The following is a 20,862-nucleotide window of genomic DNA, read 5'->3' on the forward strand; positions in this document are numbered from 1 at the left end:
TTTAATCATCCATCTTACCATCATCATCATCTATTTTATAATAAAATATAAAAACCAATCTTTTAATCTTTTATTTACGTGACAGGCATCTCACTGACGCATAATTAACCTTTTATAACGGCGGTCATAGCACCTAAGAACCGTTATATGGCTCCCCACCAATAATTTTGTGTTATCTAAAGGCATCCTGTACAAAAAAGTCACTGCAATTCCTGAAAACCGGTTATTGTTATGCATTCCAGCTAAGTTACGAGATGCAGTTTTTGATGAAATTCACGTGCATTCTCTGCCACACCCAGGTTTTTGTAAAATGTACAATATCTTGAAGGTTAAATATTTTATACCACAAATGAAAAAATGGCTTTACCATCGGTTAAAGCGGTGCACTGAGTGTGCGATCTTTAAACGACCTCAACCAACTACTGTTGACGCCGTACAAAGACACCCGAATTACGGACTCATTGAGGCATGGTCAGTGGATCTATGTGGTAAATTAATACCTTCCGAACCTGAAGGATATCAGTACTATTACGTTGCAGTGGAGCACAGCACAAGTTTCTGTGTCGTTCACCCAATAGTCACCCCAACCTCAGATGCTTTCATTTGTTTCCTTATGGAAGAAATAATCATTCCGTACTCATGCCCTAAAGTTTTATTCACCGATAGACAATCTAGCCTCATGTCTACGAAAGCAAAGCAGTTTCTAGACGCATTAGGAGTGCAGGTTCGATACACCTTACCAGCAAATCATCAGACATTAGGGTTTTCTGAAAGTCACGTGAAAACTACACAAGACGCGCTCCGTTTTCTGACGAAAGAAGACCATAAGAAATGGCCAACATTTCTTAAAATGGCTGTCGCCAGTGTGAACAAAACTCCGCTTACGTCCGTTGCTGTCTCTCCTTTCCAACTCCTGTACGGTGCTCAACCTGTGTTCGCGGTTGACAGGTACTCCAAGCCCCCGTGAATAACGAGGCTCTACAGGACAGACTCACAACGCTAACCGACCTCCGGGATTATGTCCTCTACAAGAAAGAGAAAGTGTTTCAGCGTCTTCGTGACAAGAAACACGCTAAACAAACTCCGACTGAGTTTGTCCCACAATCCCAGGTGATGGTTCGCAGATTGTACACAAAAAAGAACGAAGCAGGACCTTTAAGAGCTTTATTCCAAGGACCGTATCAAGTTTTGGCTAAACTGGATGAAAACTCGTATTTATTGTCAATTGAAGGCAAACGGACTCCAGTTGCTAAAAATCGGTTAAAGCTCTATCTTCCTGAAGACCGTTCTGACCCCCATTTTGAAACAAAATACAAGCAAGGCTCGAACTCCATCACAAAACCATAGCTTAGTCAATAGCGTCCAACGTACGTTTCTTGCTAATTCCTGCTATGGGTTTTTCTCTGGATTTTCTCCTTTGTCATTCACAAATCCTTGCTTGCAAATCACTCTGTTGTGTTTCAAACCCCTCCTCCTCCCTACCTTCTTAATTCAGTATTAATTTCCTCCTCTCTTTTCATTCCACCATATGTACACGAGAGTTTAATATTGAATTGACTAGGTAAACCTTTTGAGTAGTTGTAAAGCTATCAGCGCATAATTTCAGACCTGGAAAAATCACGAAACAATGAACACAACTTCGCTCATCAAAAAAAAAAAAAAAAAAAAAAGTTGAGGTACTTACATGTGGTACTCCGTTTAGACACCTTCCGCATCTGTCCCCTCTTTTTTTTTTTCGTCCCATTGAAAAGTTGTCGGTCTCACAACACACTTGTAACTTAACAACACGTTGTAACGACAAATGAATGCATTTCATGTAATAACACGTGCTTTCCGCGAAAATGAATCACTACTTCACACGCGTTACTTTTTTTCGCACGGTAGGAACCACGTTTACAAATTGCAAGTGACTACCAATGCAAATTACGTGTTTCTCACTCAAACTTTTACTACAAGGTTTGCCAGTGTTTGTGATTACCCAGCATTGTCTTGTGACTTTTCCACGTCGCCCCAATCAATATGCAGTCGTATCACCATTGGATTTTTTTTTTTTAGTATAATTACTCGAAATTATATCCCCTTTTTTTCCTTTTGACACGCATGTTTTGAAATTCTACATGCAGATTTTTTTTTCCAACTTTGTTTTACCAACAACCTGCAACCCCGTATTCCCTGTTCATATGCTTGTGACGTATGAGATTCACCAGGAAGTCAAAGTGCACTGACCTCCCTTGGTATGCCAATACGTCAGGATCATTACGAAAATAGAGAACAACACGGTTTTCTGAAGCTGTGGCTGCCTACCACATTACTTCCAGAAAATTGTGCTTTTCTTCTCTCTCTCCCCTCTCTGTAGTGTCACTTCTCAAGAGTAGGTCCAAAAAAAAAAAAAAAAAAAGAAGAAGAAGAAGAAGAATCACGGTAGCTCCTTATCCTGCAGACATCTTCCTTTTGTCTTTTCAGGAGTCATGTTCAATATGCAGTTGTCAGATGTCATAATGGTTACGCTGCTATGTATCGTCGTCGCTGGACTGTTAGCTCTGCTTATCTTTTGTTTTTGCTTTTTTACGAAAAACCGCAACTGTTGTTCGCACTTTTACAGACGTAACATCACGACACAATATAGGGCTACACCACAACACACAAATGACGCTGAAAGTGATCATTTGTTTGATACTTTACAACCACCCGAAAGCGATTCAATCAACACCACACACCCCGAAATTTTGCAGACACCGGTGTCCTCCAACACATCCTCTCCCATGTCCCCCTCCCCCTTAACCCCGCCCATGTCCCTCCGTGGTGACTTCTCTCCGGCAACTCATCTTTTAGTTGACAGTCAACGCGCGAAACGTCACGTCACGTTTGCCCCTGCTATGAGAAATGTCCATACCCACGTGAACCCTTCCCCCACCCCCCGGAACTTCCACAGGAGCCTTGGGATACGCTTTCTTCCCGTAGGAAAACGATTTTACAAACATTTTATCCTTTTTTTTTTTTTTGGTTTTGGGTATATTGTATTTCGTTTACGTGTGTGCTCTTTCCCCCACTCCATACGTAACTTAGTAGTAATAGATTACTTTCTCTAAGGTTTACTGGAGTTCACTCAAGACAGTTCCACTATGTGATCCATAGCTATATAATCAGGATTTGAACCTCGAGAGCTCGAATATGGTTTTCTTGCTCACACCGATTTTGCATGGAACATCTTATAGTGAAGAATTGAGTTTTTTTTTCTTTTCAAGTGATGTTTCCCCAGACGAATACAGGATTTTCGTCAGTGTTCATCACCTCCCCGGTGGACATGTGTTCAACATGCAGTGTTTTTTTCTTCATTTTTTGTGTGTTTTTCCCCCAAACAAGGCTTCCTGTCACCGGCGACGAGAGGCAAGGACATTGAAGTTGCCAGTCCAGGACTTTCCCTTGATTGTGGACGTTCAGTGCAAAACTTGTGTAAACACTGATTTGTTTTTTTATTTTTTTATTTTTTTGGTGATGGAATATACATTTTTCCTTTTTTTTTGCTTTTTTTCATCATATCGCAAGAACCAGCGAGAACTATTTTGCATTTTTTGCAATTAGCCACAAAAAGGCATTCATTTTTTTCAATTTTTTTTGTATACCTCTATGTATATATCATTCATCCTTCATGTCTTATTTTTTTACATGAAAGATCATACCCTTTCACCTTCCTTTTTTCTCAAGCCTCATGCTACGTGGAATATGAAATCCATGATTTTGTAAGGTTTTGTTTACTCACCGTTACCTTTAACGTTGACTTCTGCCGTCCAAACAGTGCATGCGTTCCCCGACAAAGTATACAGTCTACTCTGTTCATACAGGTGTTTAATCAGGTCTTCTTGCCTCAGACCTGAATGGACGAATTATACAAGCCTTAGCGCATACTTCGATGTCGCCCGTATCATATCTTGGTCGGAGGAATGTAGCGAACATGCGAATAAAATTGAGTGAATTATACGTTTATTTTAACAATTATCTTTGAGTATCAAGAAATTCACATTTCTTGTGTGAAGCTGTAGACATCAAGTACGATTTCAGTACAGACTGTTATTCTGGAAATAGAAACGAAGATGTCACAGTAACACACTTTCCCCAGATTAAAATTAAAAACCTATATGAGTAAACCAGGATGCTTATTCATATATAAGCCCAGAATTAGAAAGTTTACTCGTCCAGTCTTATCCATTTCACACGAGTGAATAGTGTGTCAACGCCGTCGCTCTGCGCGAGGACCCATAGGACCCGGCGCCAGTCTTCAGGGATGTAACTTCAAGAATCAGAGGTCCAGGTAGCTGATCCGGCCAGTCCGAGTGTCCAGAACCGTCTATACCCAGGACGACCTACAGGAAGGACTCCAAGGTTTCAGTCAAGATCCGCTGAAGGTAGATGCCAAAGGACAGCCGCCAGCCGAGTTCGAACCCAGGACTACAAGGTTCCAAGCCGAGCAGCGAGATCAGCGAGTCTGCGAGGCAACGCCATTGAGGAAAGAAGAGGATCCAATTTCCCCGGTGGGTTTGAACCAAGGACCTCGTCAGCCGAAGACAAGTGTTAGTGCGTCGCATAAACGTTCCAAAAGCAATAACAGATTCGTAATCAGTAGCCAGTTCCTTGGACAGCATCAGGCAGTGATACGTGAGTAGACAAAACCATATTTGAATTGTTTTCTCAAAGAGGTTCATTTGAGGAAAAAGGAAGTCATCACTCTATGACTACGCATAGCCTTGCATTGGCATGTTTTAACTTTCCCGTCTCGATCTAGCCTTCAGCTAACGAGACACCCGGTCATAAACCGAGACCCTTCTGGTCAATGTGTAGACCGGTGTAATCAGAAATTTAAATTCTTCCCCTTTGTTTAAAGAACTCCGGATCTTTCAGTTTAATCATCCATCTTACCATCATCATCATCTATTTTATAATAAAATATTAAAAACCAACCTTTTAATCTTTTATTTACGTAACAGGCATCTCACTGACGCATAATTAACCTTTTATAACGGCGGTCATAGCACCTAAGAACCGTTATAGATAGGACACATACTAGTTCTTAAATATTCTTAACCCGACTACGGTATGTCCAGTAGTATTGGAGCTATGAACCTTTAAAGTTCATGTTTTCGGCAGCCTGTAACTCCGAAAGGAAGCATTTGTGCACCCAGGTTGGTCTATACTTTTCGTCTTATCTTGATGTCAGGAATGACCTGCCAAATGTTGTTGGTGTTGTTTTGAAACACCCTCTAGATCTGCCTACGCATTTGCTATGATTGAGCAGAGCTGTGGTCTTTTGTTTTAGAACTAGTGAAAAGTGGATATGTTTTGATGGTACATATTTACAGAGTTAAAGGAAGGTTCATAAGTGTTAGCATTGGAAAATAGTTTTGTCCAATACGCCACATGACTGATGCAGCTACACCTAACCTTTAATATTAGCATAACCGCGATGTGCTGTAAACAAAATATTTTCTTTATACCAGTCGTACGTTTTAGAATTGTAGATTTGTTCACATTTCAGCATTTTACATTTAACAAAAAATGTGTAATTGTAATGGTGTTCTGAAATTGAGCTTGTAATCAATAAAGCCACAAGTGAAGGCGTTGGAGTTCATCCGTCAGCCACACTTGTAACCCCTGAAATGCTATTGCCTTGTATGAATCGAGTTGGTGTATTATTAATGTATAATCATTTCTTTACAGAAGAAGGCGATGACCGAAGTATTTCAGCTGTGGAAGTTGTTAACCAAGTGTTGGATAAAGCAGAAGCACTTATCCAGCAAGGTGAGTATTCAGCTCCTCTTCATATTGTTTAATATGAGAAATTGCTCATGTCATCAATGGTAGAGGAGTTTCAGCAGAACGTTTGGTACTATTATTATTGTTAAATCGCCTTGTTCTGTCAAATGAATGAAACAAAATTTTAAAAGCTCCTTTGGTCTACCTGAAAGGTCTTACTTGAAAAACGAATTAGATCAATTATAGAGAAATTAGTAAAAATTCTTTTGAAATAACAGTCTTTGCTAACCACATTAATTTTGACAGTCGACAACCGAGATGATGTCTGCACTTTAATTTTAACCTGTTTTTGATCGGTGACTGTGTTTACATTTAAAAATAGTAGAAGGAATAGCATAGTGCTATATAGACTCGACGATCGAACAAAGTTCAGATTATACCACATACCTTACCTTTTGTTGTTTATAAGTTCAAGCTTTCATTTTAGCAATAATAAAATTATTTCGGAAAATTAACCGATGTTCGTTTCATTATGTTGGATTTTACAGTGTATTGACATTCTGGTTGTGTGATTCTTCGATTACTCAAATTGAAAATTTCAGTATGTGCTTTAACAAACAATTTATTTATTTTATTTAGTTAAAAAACCAGAAGAGGTTGTTTTGGATGCCCAGGTTCTCAACAGAAGCTCTGTAATGTTGAAAGAAACAGCCGAAGCCGTAGATACAAATTTGCTTACATTTAAAACTTCGGAGTTTTGTGACAAAATAGTAAGTTTTCCACTTTCTTTTGAACATGCTAAATATTCTATAGTGTGAATTGTAAGATTCTAGTAACTATATGCGTGCACATTGGTATCAACATATTATGGCATGTGTGGCTAAGTGGTAGAGCGTTCACTTCTGATGCATGGAGTCTCGGGGTCAATCCAAGCTCCCACCAAGTGAACTTTGTGGTGGACAAACACCGTGTGCCTGGGTTTCCTCGGGAGTTCTCCCACTTCCTTCATTCCACTATGTCATTCATTTCTCATCATCAACGCCTCCTTTATCCTAGCCGGCATAACCATGGAACGTAAAACTCAAAGATTTCATTTTTCAAAAAATTCATTTTTTTTCTATTGGGAAGCGAGACGTCTGGGTTGGCAACGGTCAGGTAACGGCCGTATATCCGTTCTCTTAGTACTGGTGTTTAATGCAAACTCCGTACAACACGAGGAGCAGTAGAACTGCAGTGTACAGTGAACTGAGCAGCCAGTGATAGTGTAAGAGAATGGTCTCTCCGATTTTCAGAAAAGGGCAGATTATTAGTACTCGATTACGTGATGCAAGTGTGACGAAAATGGAAAGTGTGTTGTACAGGATGGGTCAAATATAAATGACTCGGAGAATTCCAGAGTTAAGTTGAGTTGATTTTGAGATTTACGTCTCGTTCAACAGCAAGGCTATATGATACATGGACCTACTGATTAACGTGGAATCTGAACCACATGAGCTCCAGCCGGGAATCAAACCCGGGTTTCCCACGCCAGAGGCACGTGCTCTAACTGCTTAGCAGGTTACAGAAGAGCAAAGTAAACAACTTTTGAGTTCATTAACAAATTCTACATTGTAAAAGAAAGATATGGATATTTGTAGTGTAGAGTCTGGAGTGTGTTTCTAATATATTGTGGAGTGATAGTTAGATACTTGTAGAGTTGTATGACAACTTGGTTTAAGAATAAAAGGACTTCAACAGTGGAACTACATTTAACATTAATTCAGTAGAGATCAGAAGAACTACACCTCAGTTTAAATCAAAACAGAAATGAGATCCGAAAATTAGATGGTGGAGATTGAAAGAGGAGAAAAACATCGACCCACATAAGCAAGGAAAGACGAAGAATAAGAAGAATGGAACAAATCAAATATAAAAGTTCACAAATTGTTCGTTATTATTGATTTAAACTGGTTTGGGCAAAATTTAATACCCATCTCTTGATTTTGACTATATTGTTGCGAATTTGCCGCTCCATAGAAAATACATTAGAAAGAGAGGGATATTATGCTGTGCTGTCATCTGTTGGTTAATAGCGCTTCTTTAAACTCGCCTGAAACTTCTGTTCCCTGCTTATAATGCGGAAACATTGTGTTTTGTTAGTAAGAAGTTGTTGAAATTCAGGAATACCACGTTTATAACTAGTGGACACAGACACCTTTAAGATTCTGACAGTATATGCTTATGAGTGAGGGGTTTTGCAAGTAGTAATAAATCTATATGGCTGGTGCAAGTGAAGTATCCAATCGACAAGCAGAAGGGGGGCGGTGGCTCAGTGGTAGAGCGTTCACCTCCAGTGCTTGGGATCCTTGGTTCGATCCCAGCTCGCGCCGTGTGGACTTTGTGGTGGACAAACATCATGCTTGTGGGTTTTCTCGGGATTCTCCTGTTTCCTCCCACTTTCTTCATTCCACCATTTCACTCACCGTCTCCTTTAGTCTAACCGGCATAACCGTGGGACGTAAAACTTAAAAGATTGCATTTCATTTTAATCGACAAGCATTGCTTACAAGACAAACGTTGAAAACTACGTTGAAAACTACAATTCCTGATTAATCAAAGTAGTTTCTGCCTACAGCCATCGGTTAGCCGACGATTCGTTTCCGTAACGAAGGAGCTCTGAAGTTCGCGATGAGAGTAAATTCTCAACAGCCCAGTCGCCAGGGAAGTTCTTTCCTGTAAAAAGAAAAGAAAGAAAAATCTAAATGCCGAGAGGTGAGTGGGTAATAGAGATGTGAGGAGAATAGGGTAGGTGAGAAAGGTCATGGAGAGTCTGCATCATCCTTTGAGCAACGTGTGGACAGGGTGTCTATCGGTCACGAAAGTCACGAAATCAGAAAACGGTCATGAAAGTCACGAAAAAGTCACGAAATTTAGCTTTTGGGTCACGATTTTTTGTAACTGTGCAAATGTAAGTACAGATTGAAAAATTTTGTTCTATAAAACGTCAACATTCACCACCAAAAATGTCTATGATCGGCTTTAGACGCTACCAAATTGCAAGCAAAATACATTTGTATCGCATGGATGAAAATTCGGCCTAATTCGCACCCAAATTCGCTCTTGAAAAAGAAAAGGTCACGAAAAAGTCACGAAATTTCATTTTGGAATTTTAATAGACACCCTGGTGGACATACACTGTCGTGCAACATAAAGATGACATGTGCATTGAACATTTCTGGATGCTTGTGGATACGTTTATGCTGCATTTGACGGACTTCAGCACTGTAAATATCTGTAGTGATGGTTTGATGTTGACGGAAACTGTTCCTGACGTTGGTCACAATCAACTCAGAGAACTTGACAGCGACCCCTCAAGAGGCACCAATCAGTTTAACTTTTTTTTTTTTTTCTTAGCGATTGAGCTAGGCATCTGCAATTGTACTAACACATTTCCGAGGGTGCGCTTCCATTGTGCTTGAGAGAAGTTGGTTGGTGGCTGTGAGGCACACTTTTTCATGTAGTGTCACCGGTTCAAGATTTTATAAAACAACATTGTGTACTTCGTTCATTCAGCGCTCTGGGTGTTGATGTTTTTCGTGGCTACAATGCAATTGTATGTTGTCAAAATGGACTCTCATACGACCTGTCTGGCTACTCAGCCTGTTTTCTAAACATTTAACGTAGTTTGTGACATATGCATTCATTAGTCGCTTTACAGAGTGTTCCCCACCTGTCCTAAAATTTGGTATTCCAGTCGCATCAACGCACTACATATTTACTGTCAAGAGTTTTAATGTTACTCGAACTGGGGATGGCCACATTTTTTTCTAAGAATATCTTATCGGAAATGTTTGCGAAAAACAAAGTGTTTCGTAAACAGAAATCAGAATTGATTTCAGTTTTTAGACTTCCTGCTATGCTGTAAAGTCTTTTAGAACGGCTGTTTGTTCGCCTGTTAGTGAGCAGGTATCACAGCATAAACGGTAAGAAATAACGAGAAGCGGTCAGGAATAAGTTCCATCTAGTCTATCTAGTCTATTAGTTTATTGACTCTTTCTTCAATCCGGAAGTGATAGAAATGAACCAGCTCTGTTGTCATTGTAAATCACCATTAGAATAAAAACGGTAGTAGAGAGAAGCTGTTTTTCGAAATCAATTTAGTGTCGAAGATTCACGTTGATCTCGCTATTAAAACTGGAAATAGTAGAAAGGCATTGGCTTTTTCGGTTCCAATATTCATCTCCATTAAGTAAGCAGTAAGTGATAGCGAGAAAAGACTTTCGATGTGAATTGAGTGTCCCTTTATCTCTCTGTTGAAATCGGAAGTGGCAGAAATCAGTGTTGATTGCCATAGAGAGAAAATGGTATTAAATAGCAAGAATTCAATGTCTCAGGAATATTTTACATTTGCACCCTTATCTCTACTGACATTGAGACGGTTTCCTTATGGCTATATGAATAACGTACGCATTTTCGGCGCGGAAGGCCCGGGTTCGATTTCCACCGGAAATTCATGTGGTTTGGATTCCACTTAAGCTGTAAGTTCACTATTTTTACTTGAAAGCTTTCAAACGAGTATGTGGTCATTGTCTTTATTTCTGTATTACTATCTCTTCAAGGTCGTCTAAAAGGAAAATTATGCAAGTGAAATATTTTTATTGAATATGGAAATTACAGATAATAAAAACGAAAAATTGTTTGCTAAAAATGCTATGGGGGAAATATGGGAGTAAACAAGAGTTCATATTCGAAGCGTTGAATCCACAGTCGACCTCCTAATCCTTTGTATGTGTTCAGATGAGAGGCCATAGCGATTTCTCTGGAGATAACATTCACCGATAGGAGACCAGAGATATTTCATTTGTGTAACAGTAGTATATTATCTTGTAAATTGTGATAGCATATTTATGTCTTGCATTGTTTCCCCAGTCTGTTGCTGCGAAAATTTAGGATCTGAGATTATAATCTACGAAGTGGGCGAAAAGTTTCTTTACACAGTAAATTACTACAAGTTACTGTTCTACTTTAATCTGTAGTAATATTATGACTGTTGTAGTGTTATTGTTCATGTTCTTGTTAATCTTTGTGAGAAGTCGCTTTGCATTAGTATTAGTACAGTTTGTATTATTAGTAGTAGATCTTTATGAATCAACCAGATCTGTGTGACTGATGCATGAGGTCCTTGGTTCGATCCCAACTCGCGCCAAGTGAGCTTTGTGGTGGACAAACACCGTGTGCGTGGGTCTTCTCGGGGTTCTCCCGTTTCCACCCACTTTCTTCATTCCACCGTTTCCTTCATTTCTCATCCTCACCGTCTTCTTTAGCGTAACCGGCATAATCGTGGGACGTAAAACTTAAAAATTTCATTTCATTTTCAAGATATGTGTGACTCCCTCCATGTTCAGTTCCAAGGTTGATGCATCGCGACGTTCTTGTGTGCATCCGCTGCAGCATAACCATGAACAGTAATGCAATAATAATAATAATAATAATAATAATAATAATAATAATAATAATAATAATAATAATAATAATAATAATAATAATAATAATAATAATAATTAAGACAATTAATGAGAACAGTAACTGGTCATAGTTTACTATGTAAAGGGGCTTTCCACCCACTGTTTATGTACTTCACTTTGATTTGTCCTACTTCCCACTTCTTAACCCTTTTAAATCATGTCACCTATTTTTTGGTGATAGGGTAGAATCTTCATTATTCGATTTAAAAAGTACCAATAAAACTTTTTTACTTCGTTTATTTTTTTTTTCCAAGCCTGGAGGCAATGTAAAACACGTTACATATGCTTTCACGTCCTTCTGCGTCGAGACATAGGGTGCGATGATGTCATAACTTTAGAAAAATTTTTTTTGTTATGCCTATTTTTATTATTTTTTTGGCGGGCTTACTTTTGCATCTAGAAGACTGAAATTTTGCACACACATTCAGTGCACCCCTTAGTATTTTTCAATTTTTTTCAGATATGTGTTATAAAACAGTGGGGGAGGGTCCAAAGGGGCAAAAAGGATTTTCTAAAACAAAAAATCCCTTTTCTCGCGATTGTCACACCTCACTTACATAATGGAGTTTGAAAGGTGTTTTGTTCTGAAGAGAATGATGTACGAACCATGATCCTCGGGGAAATAGGGATGTCTCAAGACATTTTTACTTGAGATCTTGTTTTATACGGGAATGGGGTATTGTGGGGATATTATTTTTGGTGCGCTTAGTTTTGCACCTAGGAGATGGAAATTTTGCACACTCATTGAGTGCACCCCTTAGTATTTTTTCAGATTTCTTTTAGATCTCTACGTTAAAACAGAGAGAGGATCAGAGAGGCAAAAAGATAAAAAAAGAATATTTTTTAAACAAGAATTCCTTTTTCATGATTTTCCCGCCTCAGATACACGATGGAGACATGTGAATGGTGCCGTTTGAAAGTATGTTCTATTCTGAAGAGAATGATATACGAACCATGATCCTAGGATAAATATGGATATCTCAGGAAATTTTTATATTACATCCGGGTCACCTGGGGCATTGTGGGGTTATTCTTAGCTCATTGGTGTTGGAAATAGAAATGGGCTAAAAGTGTTCACAAATATGAGAATGTCCGATATGTAGTTACTGAAGATAGTCTGTGCAAATAGGATACAGAATGATGATGGATGTTTAAGTTGATGTTTACGGTATGAGTTATTATGAATGTCCTGTGAATAGTAAATATGTAATAGCTGTGGAATGGTCAAGATGAATTATGATGTTTAAAGAGTGCATAGGGCACAGGTTTATAATAAAGAATTATTGAAGAACGCAAGTATTTCTTGTATACATAATAAGATTGAATATAGTTACTAAAGGATTAGACATATATAGATTGTTACATCCTTTGGCTATGTTTTAATATTTTGAGCAGTGAATACATAGGTTGTTTTTAAGTATTAACAATTGGTAAATATTTTCCCGCCCTTACTTGAAATTTTGTACACACATTTAGTACACTGCTTAGTATTTTTCAGTTGAATTTGAGATCTGTGCGTTAATTTTTCAGAAAAGATTCCTATTTCCCTCAAAATTTCCCGCCTCAAAGGCATGATAGGGAAATGTGAATGATACCGTTTGAAAGGCTGTTCAGTTCTGAAGAGAGTGATGTACGAACCATGATTCTAGGATAAATAGGGATGATGCTGTAGCTGCTTGACTGAAAGTCTATAATTTACCTTTAAAAAATAAATAAATAAATAAAAGGATTAATGTAGACTCTTTATTTGTTGAGCTTCTACGTATATGTTTTCTTTTGTTGTATATTTATTTCTTAAAGCATGAGTGTTTCTATCCACAAGTGTTAATGAAAGCATTCTTGTTTCTTTCTATAGTTTGAGTTCCTGAGTCGAGACGCTCCATTGTCAGAGAACACTATTCGAAAGGCGGACTGGCTGAAGCTCCATAAACTGTCAGGTGAAGTTCTTAGCCCACTGCCAGTGTTCAACTATTTGAACGGCACATTTAAGGCCGAAGCGGTGCCCAAGAGAAAGCCCAGAAAGCAGAAACAGAAGGATGCCGTCGGCAAGAAGCAAGTGCCGGAGAACGTAAGCGCCTCTTTCATTCATTAAAAAAAAATAATGTCTTTTAACTATTCATTTCAGCTTTAAAATTAAACCAAACTGATTTAATTGTATCTAATAGACCTTAATACTGAGTTATTGAGAGTGTTGTTATCCTGGACCAGGGTGTCTGTCGGTCACGAAAGTCATGAAAAAGTTACGAAATCAGGAAACGGTCATGAAGGTCGAGAAAAAGTCACGAAATTTAGCTTTTGGGTCACGATTTTTTTTAAATCTGTACAAATAGAAGTAGAGACTGGATAATTTTGTTCCATAAAACGTTAAAATTCACCGCCAAAAATGTATGTGGTTAACTTTAATCGCTACCAAATTGTAATCAAAGCACGCTTCAATCGCATTTCATGAAAATTTGGCCTAATTTGCACCCTTTAGCTCTTGAGATTGTCCTTTAGCTGGCATCTGACCAGTTTACTCAGCTGCTCCGAAAAGTTAACTATTAGAAGTGAATAGCTACTACTTCAGAGATTTTCCCTTTAGGCGAGCAGATTTTGTGCGTATCACAAGTTCTTCTGTATTCCCGTCAAAAATATGTTCTATTATGTGGATCGAAAATTCAAAGGTAATTGGAAGAGCGATCGAGATGTTGCCTTTCTTGAAGAAATAATGACAATCAAGTGTATTCAAAACCTCCGGGCATACAAAATTTGCACGTTCTACAGAAGTTAGCGATGATCCTCTACAAGTGAAACTTTCATTCCTGTAATCAGTAGCATTAGAACTAGAACACTATCTGAGAGATTTTCAATCGGTCAAGCGTTTTTTACCATTTATGTTTGACGAACTGTATTCTGTGGTCCACAGTATTGGTAATCATTTCTTGAAGAAGTGTAATGTCTTCTGTTAAAAGAGCAAAGCAACTGATGTCTGTGGATGTGACAGACAGAATCTTCTGGATATTGGCTTTGGTGTCACAGCAGCACGCAAAGGAATACAAGAACTTGGATTCTTTTTATTTTATTCTTTTAGAAAAATTGGAGAAATTTTCTCGATTCTTTGTTTACATCATTAGTTAATCAAAAATCACCATTGCGCTAGGTTATACTGAGAGGATCAACATGCCTTTCTTCGTATGTGGTGACAAATAGTTCTTTGAGAGAATCTCGTATTACTAGTACTTTACAAGAACTGACCTCGAAAAGCCATGTAGCTTACGACGAAGCAGAAAAAATTGAGAAAAGTTATTTATCACCGCGTGAAAAACGACATATTTAAGAAGTATGTAGTTAGTTTAATTAGAAGAAAGACAGGTTAGATGTATTTCTTATGAAAATTTCCATCATAATGAAAAACTTGTAGAATTTTCTAAACGCATACTTACAAGGTTCCGTATATTGTGCCGTATTATTCATTGGAGGTTTACATAAGGTATCGGTAACAGTATGATCAGAGTCTATGGTCTATGGCTGTGAGAAATGCATCGTTGAAACGAATGGGAACTTTGAAGTAAAAATGAGATGAGGAACAGAAAGGATAAAAGAAAATCAAGATAGAAGCAGAATACTTTAAGGAATTGACGGAAAAGAAAAGGAGATCGAAGAAGTTGAAGCACTTTAGAAGGGTAAAACAATATTAGCCAACTTAAGAGAGAGATAATCCATCAGAATCTCGGGTTCGATTCCCGGTGGGGTCACTCGGTCGAAAAAGTGTAACACGCTTTTTCAGGCCAGCCACCCTGAATGAGGTTTTCCTGGGTTTTCCTTATTCACACCAGGCAAATGCCGGGGTGGTACCTAACTTATAGGTCCCGGGCCGCTTCCTTCCTTCCCTTTCCCCGGATTGTGTGCTCGCCGAGGGAGGTCATCCCTCAAATCGAGACGGGCTAAATGGCCTTAGATGCCGAAAGGTCAGAAATCTAAAATCCTAAATCCTAGAATCCATCAGTACAACTGTTTACAATCAGTGTGACATTTTTAAAGGACTGCTAAGGATTTGTCATTATACGTATTTAGATACGTAATTTTAAGATTAGTGAATTTGTGTTTGTTGTTATTTATTTGAACAAAACATACTATATAGAGTGAATGCTCCAGGGAGCCTTTGAAGGTAGAGATAAGATAAAGATAAGTGCTAAAGAATATAGGCACCGTTATTAGTTTTCGAATGTTACGAAATTTTATGGTTTGGTAAAGAAAAGGTCACGAAAAACTCACGAAATTTCATTTTGGAATTTTAGTAGACACCCTGTGGACAGAACAGGAAATTGATTTCTCCACACTAATAATACACTGATTTGAAACTTCCATAACGAGGGGGTGGCCAGAAGCCAAAGGAGGCCGTATGTACGGCCCGAGAATAGATGGATATTACATTGTTCATTAGCATTATAACATTATAAATGTTTGCGTTAAATGTAGCTGAAAAACAGATAATATATTAAATGGATTAATTGTAAGGAAATATAGGTATTTCCCGTTGAGAATATCTGATTTCAAAGTAACATTTCTCTACTGTAACAGATCTTGTTTGTAGAATATAGTCTGCAGCAAAAGCATATCCCATCTGATGAATTTGAATCGAACGAATAAATATGTGTAGTCTTCGATCAAAGGAGAACATAATGCTTTGTAGATCAGTGAAAGATCTCACTCGAAATTATAGGGAGGAAAAAGGGGATAGGCATGCGTTTTTACTAGCAGCTATACTTGTACACTTGCGCGATTTTGGATAGGGAGAATACACGTATTACAGCTATGGAAAAAAAAAAAAGTTCCGTTCAGCGGATCCAGGAGTATAGATTAAATGTATTTTGATACACAATCAAAATTTCGAAACCTGAAGACGATTGACCGTGTCAATTTTGTGCTATGGGCGAAAAATGTGCATCCTCCCCATCCAAAATCGCTCAAGTTTTTCGCCCATAACAAAAAAATGACACGATCGATCTTTCTGGGGTTTCAAAGTTTGGATTCTTTGTAACAAAATACATCGAATTGAATTCATGCCCTGGGGTCCGGTGCACATAACTTTTTTTTTGTTTGTGTGTGTGTGGGGGGGGGGGGAGAGTTGCTGTGTGAGGCTGTGTAATCATAGACCACGTATAAAGAGAAGCCATATAGGTATTAGCATAACTGTAACTAAAATTACTTAAGATAACATACTAGCGTCACTGGTTCAAATCATATCCATATTCAGCGCAGAAATAGTCATCGTTCTTTAACTTCGATTAGTTATGGCATTAGAAGACCCTCTCGAGTATTACTGTTAACACCATTTGTGCTTCTTCTGAAAGACTCACAATCCTTGAATGATCCAATAAATCCTGCTTCCTTTTTTTGAAAATTTTATCAGGTGATGAACGTGCGGTATCAACAAGGCACCATGCAGGCTGTTTCACACTGCTGTAGTGTTTGTTCACGTGATGGGTTGATACCCTGCTTGTAAGCATATCAGGCCCTGCGAGGGCTAAATGCTCTGCTTGGTGACCACTTTCATTGATATCATGTTCCTCCAAAAGACAAACATGGATGCGAATGTAAGGAAAGTACTTTAACGTGATTGAACTTGATACAGAAATAAAATCAAGGGGTATTCACAGCGAAAAATCAGCAGTCCTTTTCTCAGGTTCTTCCAAACCGTATGTGAAAATACATACCTGATTGGAAAGGTCAAGTAACATCACAAATGTGTAAGGCCCACTAGATAACCTTCAAAGCACTTCTTATCAACACGAAAAGAGGAGAAAAGAAAGAACTATATTTACACGGTTTAATCGAAACTGTATTATAAAATCAATTAGTGATTTCTGAAATTCAGTTCGTTACATGATTAACTGATAGCAATGACTGCGTTATATAGTCATGTTGACAGTTCTACATGATAGTTGCTTGAATCATCATCGTGTTCACCTCAACCTTAGGTTGGTGGGCAACATGGAAATGTTAAAACTTTTCTCTCCCTTGGGAGAGCTATTTTATACTTTGATAAGGTCTCTTCTTCGTAACTGCATCTAGATATTATATCCTTGGTCTTTCTCTTCCTGGTTTTCCTTCTGCCTTTCCCTTTATCAGCACGGTGATCCAATCGGAGAGCCGAATAAGATGGTCAGGCATGCTGTTTCTTCTTTTTCCTATTATTTTCATGATCTGTCGTCCTTCATTAGCTTTCTTTAGTACGTCTTCATTTTTTTCCTTTCGGTCCATGCTGTGCGCAATATTCTGCGCCAACACCACATTTCAAATACTTCCAGCAAATATTTCAGCTTTTCGCAGTGTCCCCGTCTCTGATCTGTAAAGCTCCACGCTCCATACCAGGGTCTTAATAGATCGTTTATGAACGTCCAACGATACATTTCTTGATGTTAGCAGTCCTCTTTTCCTATTGAATGCTTGTTTAGCCTGCACTATTCTGGAACTTATGTCTTTTTCACTTCTTCCATCCGAGGATATTAGACTTCCTAAATAGGGGAAGTCTTAACGTCTTCAATTTTCTTTCTATCTAGCGATACGTTTGCTCCTTCCTGTTCTGCTCTTCTGCACTTTATCACTTTGGTTTTCTTCTTATTTTTCATTTTGGATGTACTTTTTCCAGTTGGTCGTTCAAGTTTGAAAGTGCTTCCTGCAAGTCGTTTTCGTTCTGCGCTATCAGTACTATGTCATCAGCAAACCTTATTGTGCTGAAAACCTGGCTATTTACTTTTACGCCTTTCTCGTTTTTATCAAAGAAGTCTTTCATAGCCTCTTCTGTATAGACGTTGAACAGGAGATGTAAAAGTCCACATCCTTGCCTTACTCCTTTACTTATTCTTGGTTCCTTCTGATCTCTTCCTATAACGGCTGTCGGGTTGGTTGAATATAAAATTAATGTAATGGGTGAATGGTGTACAAGAGAAGATAAAATGTGCCTCATATAGCTTTGCTGCTAGAAATGCACGGTATACTTCCGCTAAGGCTATAAGAAAAGTGGACCTACAGCTTAAGTGGAATGTGAACTGCAAGAGCTCCAACTGGGAGTCGAACCAGGTTACGCTAAGAATCATGATTCTTCTTTATTGTTTACTGAAATGGCCTTTTTCGTTTCTATATCTGAAGATGTATCATTTTTTTCCCCCCACAGATACAGAGTGTTAAGAAGCAGGAGACGGGGGTGGAAGAAACAGTTGAAGATATTCTTCAGATTCTGAATGATGCTTACATAAAAAGAGGGAGAAAACCAATCAACTTCTATAGATTTGTTGTCAACCCCACTTCGTTTGGATTGACATCTGAGAATATCTTTCACGTTTCATTTCTTGTGAAGGATGGTCACGCCATAATTAGAACATGTAAGTATTACTTGTCTTAATGACTAGCAATAACAATCTTTACATGCCACTGATTTTACATACGATTTGGGCAATGGAATACATATTTCATTTCATAGTTATTAGTAGTTTATCTATAGTTTCTTGAGTTATTCTGAAATTTGATTTAGGGGAATGGTAAGAAATTATTTTTTCTAATGAACCGAACAGTTGTAATGGTGCACCAAGAAATTTTTGTAGAGTGAAATGAATATGAGATTGTAAGTGTGTTCGTTTACTTAATTAGGGTTGATACTGACCTTAAAAGTCAGGGATATTAAAATAGGTAGGGAAAGTGCGGGAAAAAATCAAAATATGCCCAGCTCAGGAAAATCTGCTACATTCCACAGAAGAATTAAAGAATTTTTAAAATTTGTCCCTGAAATAAGTTATTCAGTATATATAATGAAAATGAATATGCAACAGTAAGTTGGCTTGTACATGTAAGTATTACTACTATACTTTATTTGATACCCACTTGTCCTTTCTGACAGTTGCTTTCTTCTGTTTTTCACTTCCTGCACATGGTCATAACAATCGGGCAAGAAGAACTCTTTCTATAGCAACAACACGTTCAGCCAATTACAGTGGCTCATTTGTCTCGCTCTGCAATGGTAAACATTCCACCCTTTCCGCACTTTATCAATTTGAATATTGAAATGGTTTTATAGGTAGACAAAATAACGGTCCGGGTGAGTCTTTTCCCCTTTACTAATTTATTATAAAAATTCCCAAATACAACGTCTTTGATTTACAAATAATAAATGGGGCTTCTTATTGGCCAATCGGTGTTTTGCACGGTGCCCCTTCTCTCAAAGCAGTCTCCAAGGCACCTGCAAGGCTTGGTTGAGTCTTGAAGGAAAACCCCCTCAGCCCAATTCAGCTTCGTGAGGTTTGGCTGTGGTGAGGATCCCTAGTCCAATGCGACCTCGGGTTAAGGAAAGGTGTACCGCTAGTTCAATGCGACCTCGGAGCAGGTGTTGGTTAGTTGATCAGTGGTCAGACTGATACCAGGTCCTCCTCAGGCTGTACTTTTATAGAAGGCCTCTTGGTGGTTCGTTCCTCCTCGGGCACCGCCGTCTTGATTTCGTGTCTTTCGTGTTGACTTCTTGCCTGCTTCATTGTTTGTAATCAATAACACGTGTTGTATTGACATGGGCTTCTGTTATGATGGGGGGATCCTTACAGTATAAACAAATGCACATTGTTTTAATCGAATGTCAACTTGAGTAGTGGACCTACTGGTTATTGAGAGCATTCCTTTTGGTTCTCTTTTGTGTCATTTAATTTTATAAAACTGATATTTGCTTACAGTGACTAATTCCTGTTTCAACACTCGACACAAAAGTTGACAACACAGCATTGAGCACCACGTGCGCGCAGCGATTTGTTAGACAGGACAAGTAGTATCAATTGCAGTGTATTATATTCTTTAGTTCTAATTTTATATTTCGTTCACAGTTTTAGTGCATATAAGTGATTCAGTTCACTTTTAGCTCATTATTCCAAGAATTTTGGTTAGACTTGAGAAAGGTCTTCTATAAGTATGAATAGTGTTTCTTGAAAATGTAGAAGATTTACATGAATATAGCCTATTTTCTCAGAGGACAGTGGAAAATGCAATCATATTTCACGTAAGTATTCAGGAAGTGACTAATACTCGATCAATGTTAACAAAAGTACAGAAAACACTTCAAAGAATCAAGGCAGACTCAAAAAGAAGATACGAAAAAGGCTGAAAAAATATCTTTAGAAGCAGCTTGAGAAGCAGCGAAAGATGTTAAAACTTCAAGCTTTGATAGAACAAAAAATTAAATTAAAAAATTGGAACATTACAGAAAAAAAGGTTTGTTAGTTGGAGATAAACAAAGAGGGAGGCGAGATTATGATATATGTTTACTTGTGTATGTTTATTACTGTAAAAACTGAAGTATTAAAGATACCGTTAGAGTATAATTATTGTTTAGTAGTAGTGTTTTATTGTATTTCAAACACAGGAAATTTGACTCATACATATTTACAGTGAGCAAGTAAGCTTATACTATATTTAAAAAGGAAAAAGGAGGTCATTGGATAATTATTGTTGTTATTAAGTATTCTGCCTTTCGACAGGTCATGGGAATAATGTTTTTAATTTTCAGTTTGGCCCTTGAAATGTTTCTCGATCTTTAGCTTCCTCTTTTAACTCCCAATACTTCCTTCTATTTTTCAAATCATCGATCACTTCT

At 38.1% G+C, this 20,862-nt stretch overlaps 1 protein-coding gene across 1 annotated transcript in view; it reads left to right on the forward strand.

Annotated features, from left to right (window-relative positions):
* Positions 1 to 20,862, forward strand: part of LOC145673537 (EP300-interacting inhibitor of differentiation 3-like) — a 69,388-nt gene that overhangs the window by 34,182 nt on the left and 14,344 nt on the right. Inside the window, exons 2-5 of the mRNA XM_081743335.1 lie at positions 5,713 to 5,793; positions 6,388 to 6,518; positions 13,108 to 13,320; positions 18,409 to 18,616. Of these exons, the coding sequence (XP_081599461.1) occupies positions 5,713 to 5,793; positions 6,388 to 6,518; positions 13,108 to 13,320; positions 18,409 to 18,616 (633 nt within the window). The remainder of the gene's footprint in view (positions 1 to 5,712; positions 5,794 to 6,387; positions 6,519 to 13,107; positions 13,321 to 18,408; positions 18,617 to 20,862) is intronic.

The sequence above is a fragment of the Thermobia domestica genome, chromosome 16 (genome assembly GCF_964235325.1).
Source record: "Thermobia domestica chromosome 16, izTheDome1.hap1.1, whole genome shotgun sequence".
NCBI lineage: Eukaryota > Metazoa > Arthropoda > Insecta > Zygentoma > Lepismatidae > Thermobia > Thermobia domestica.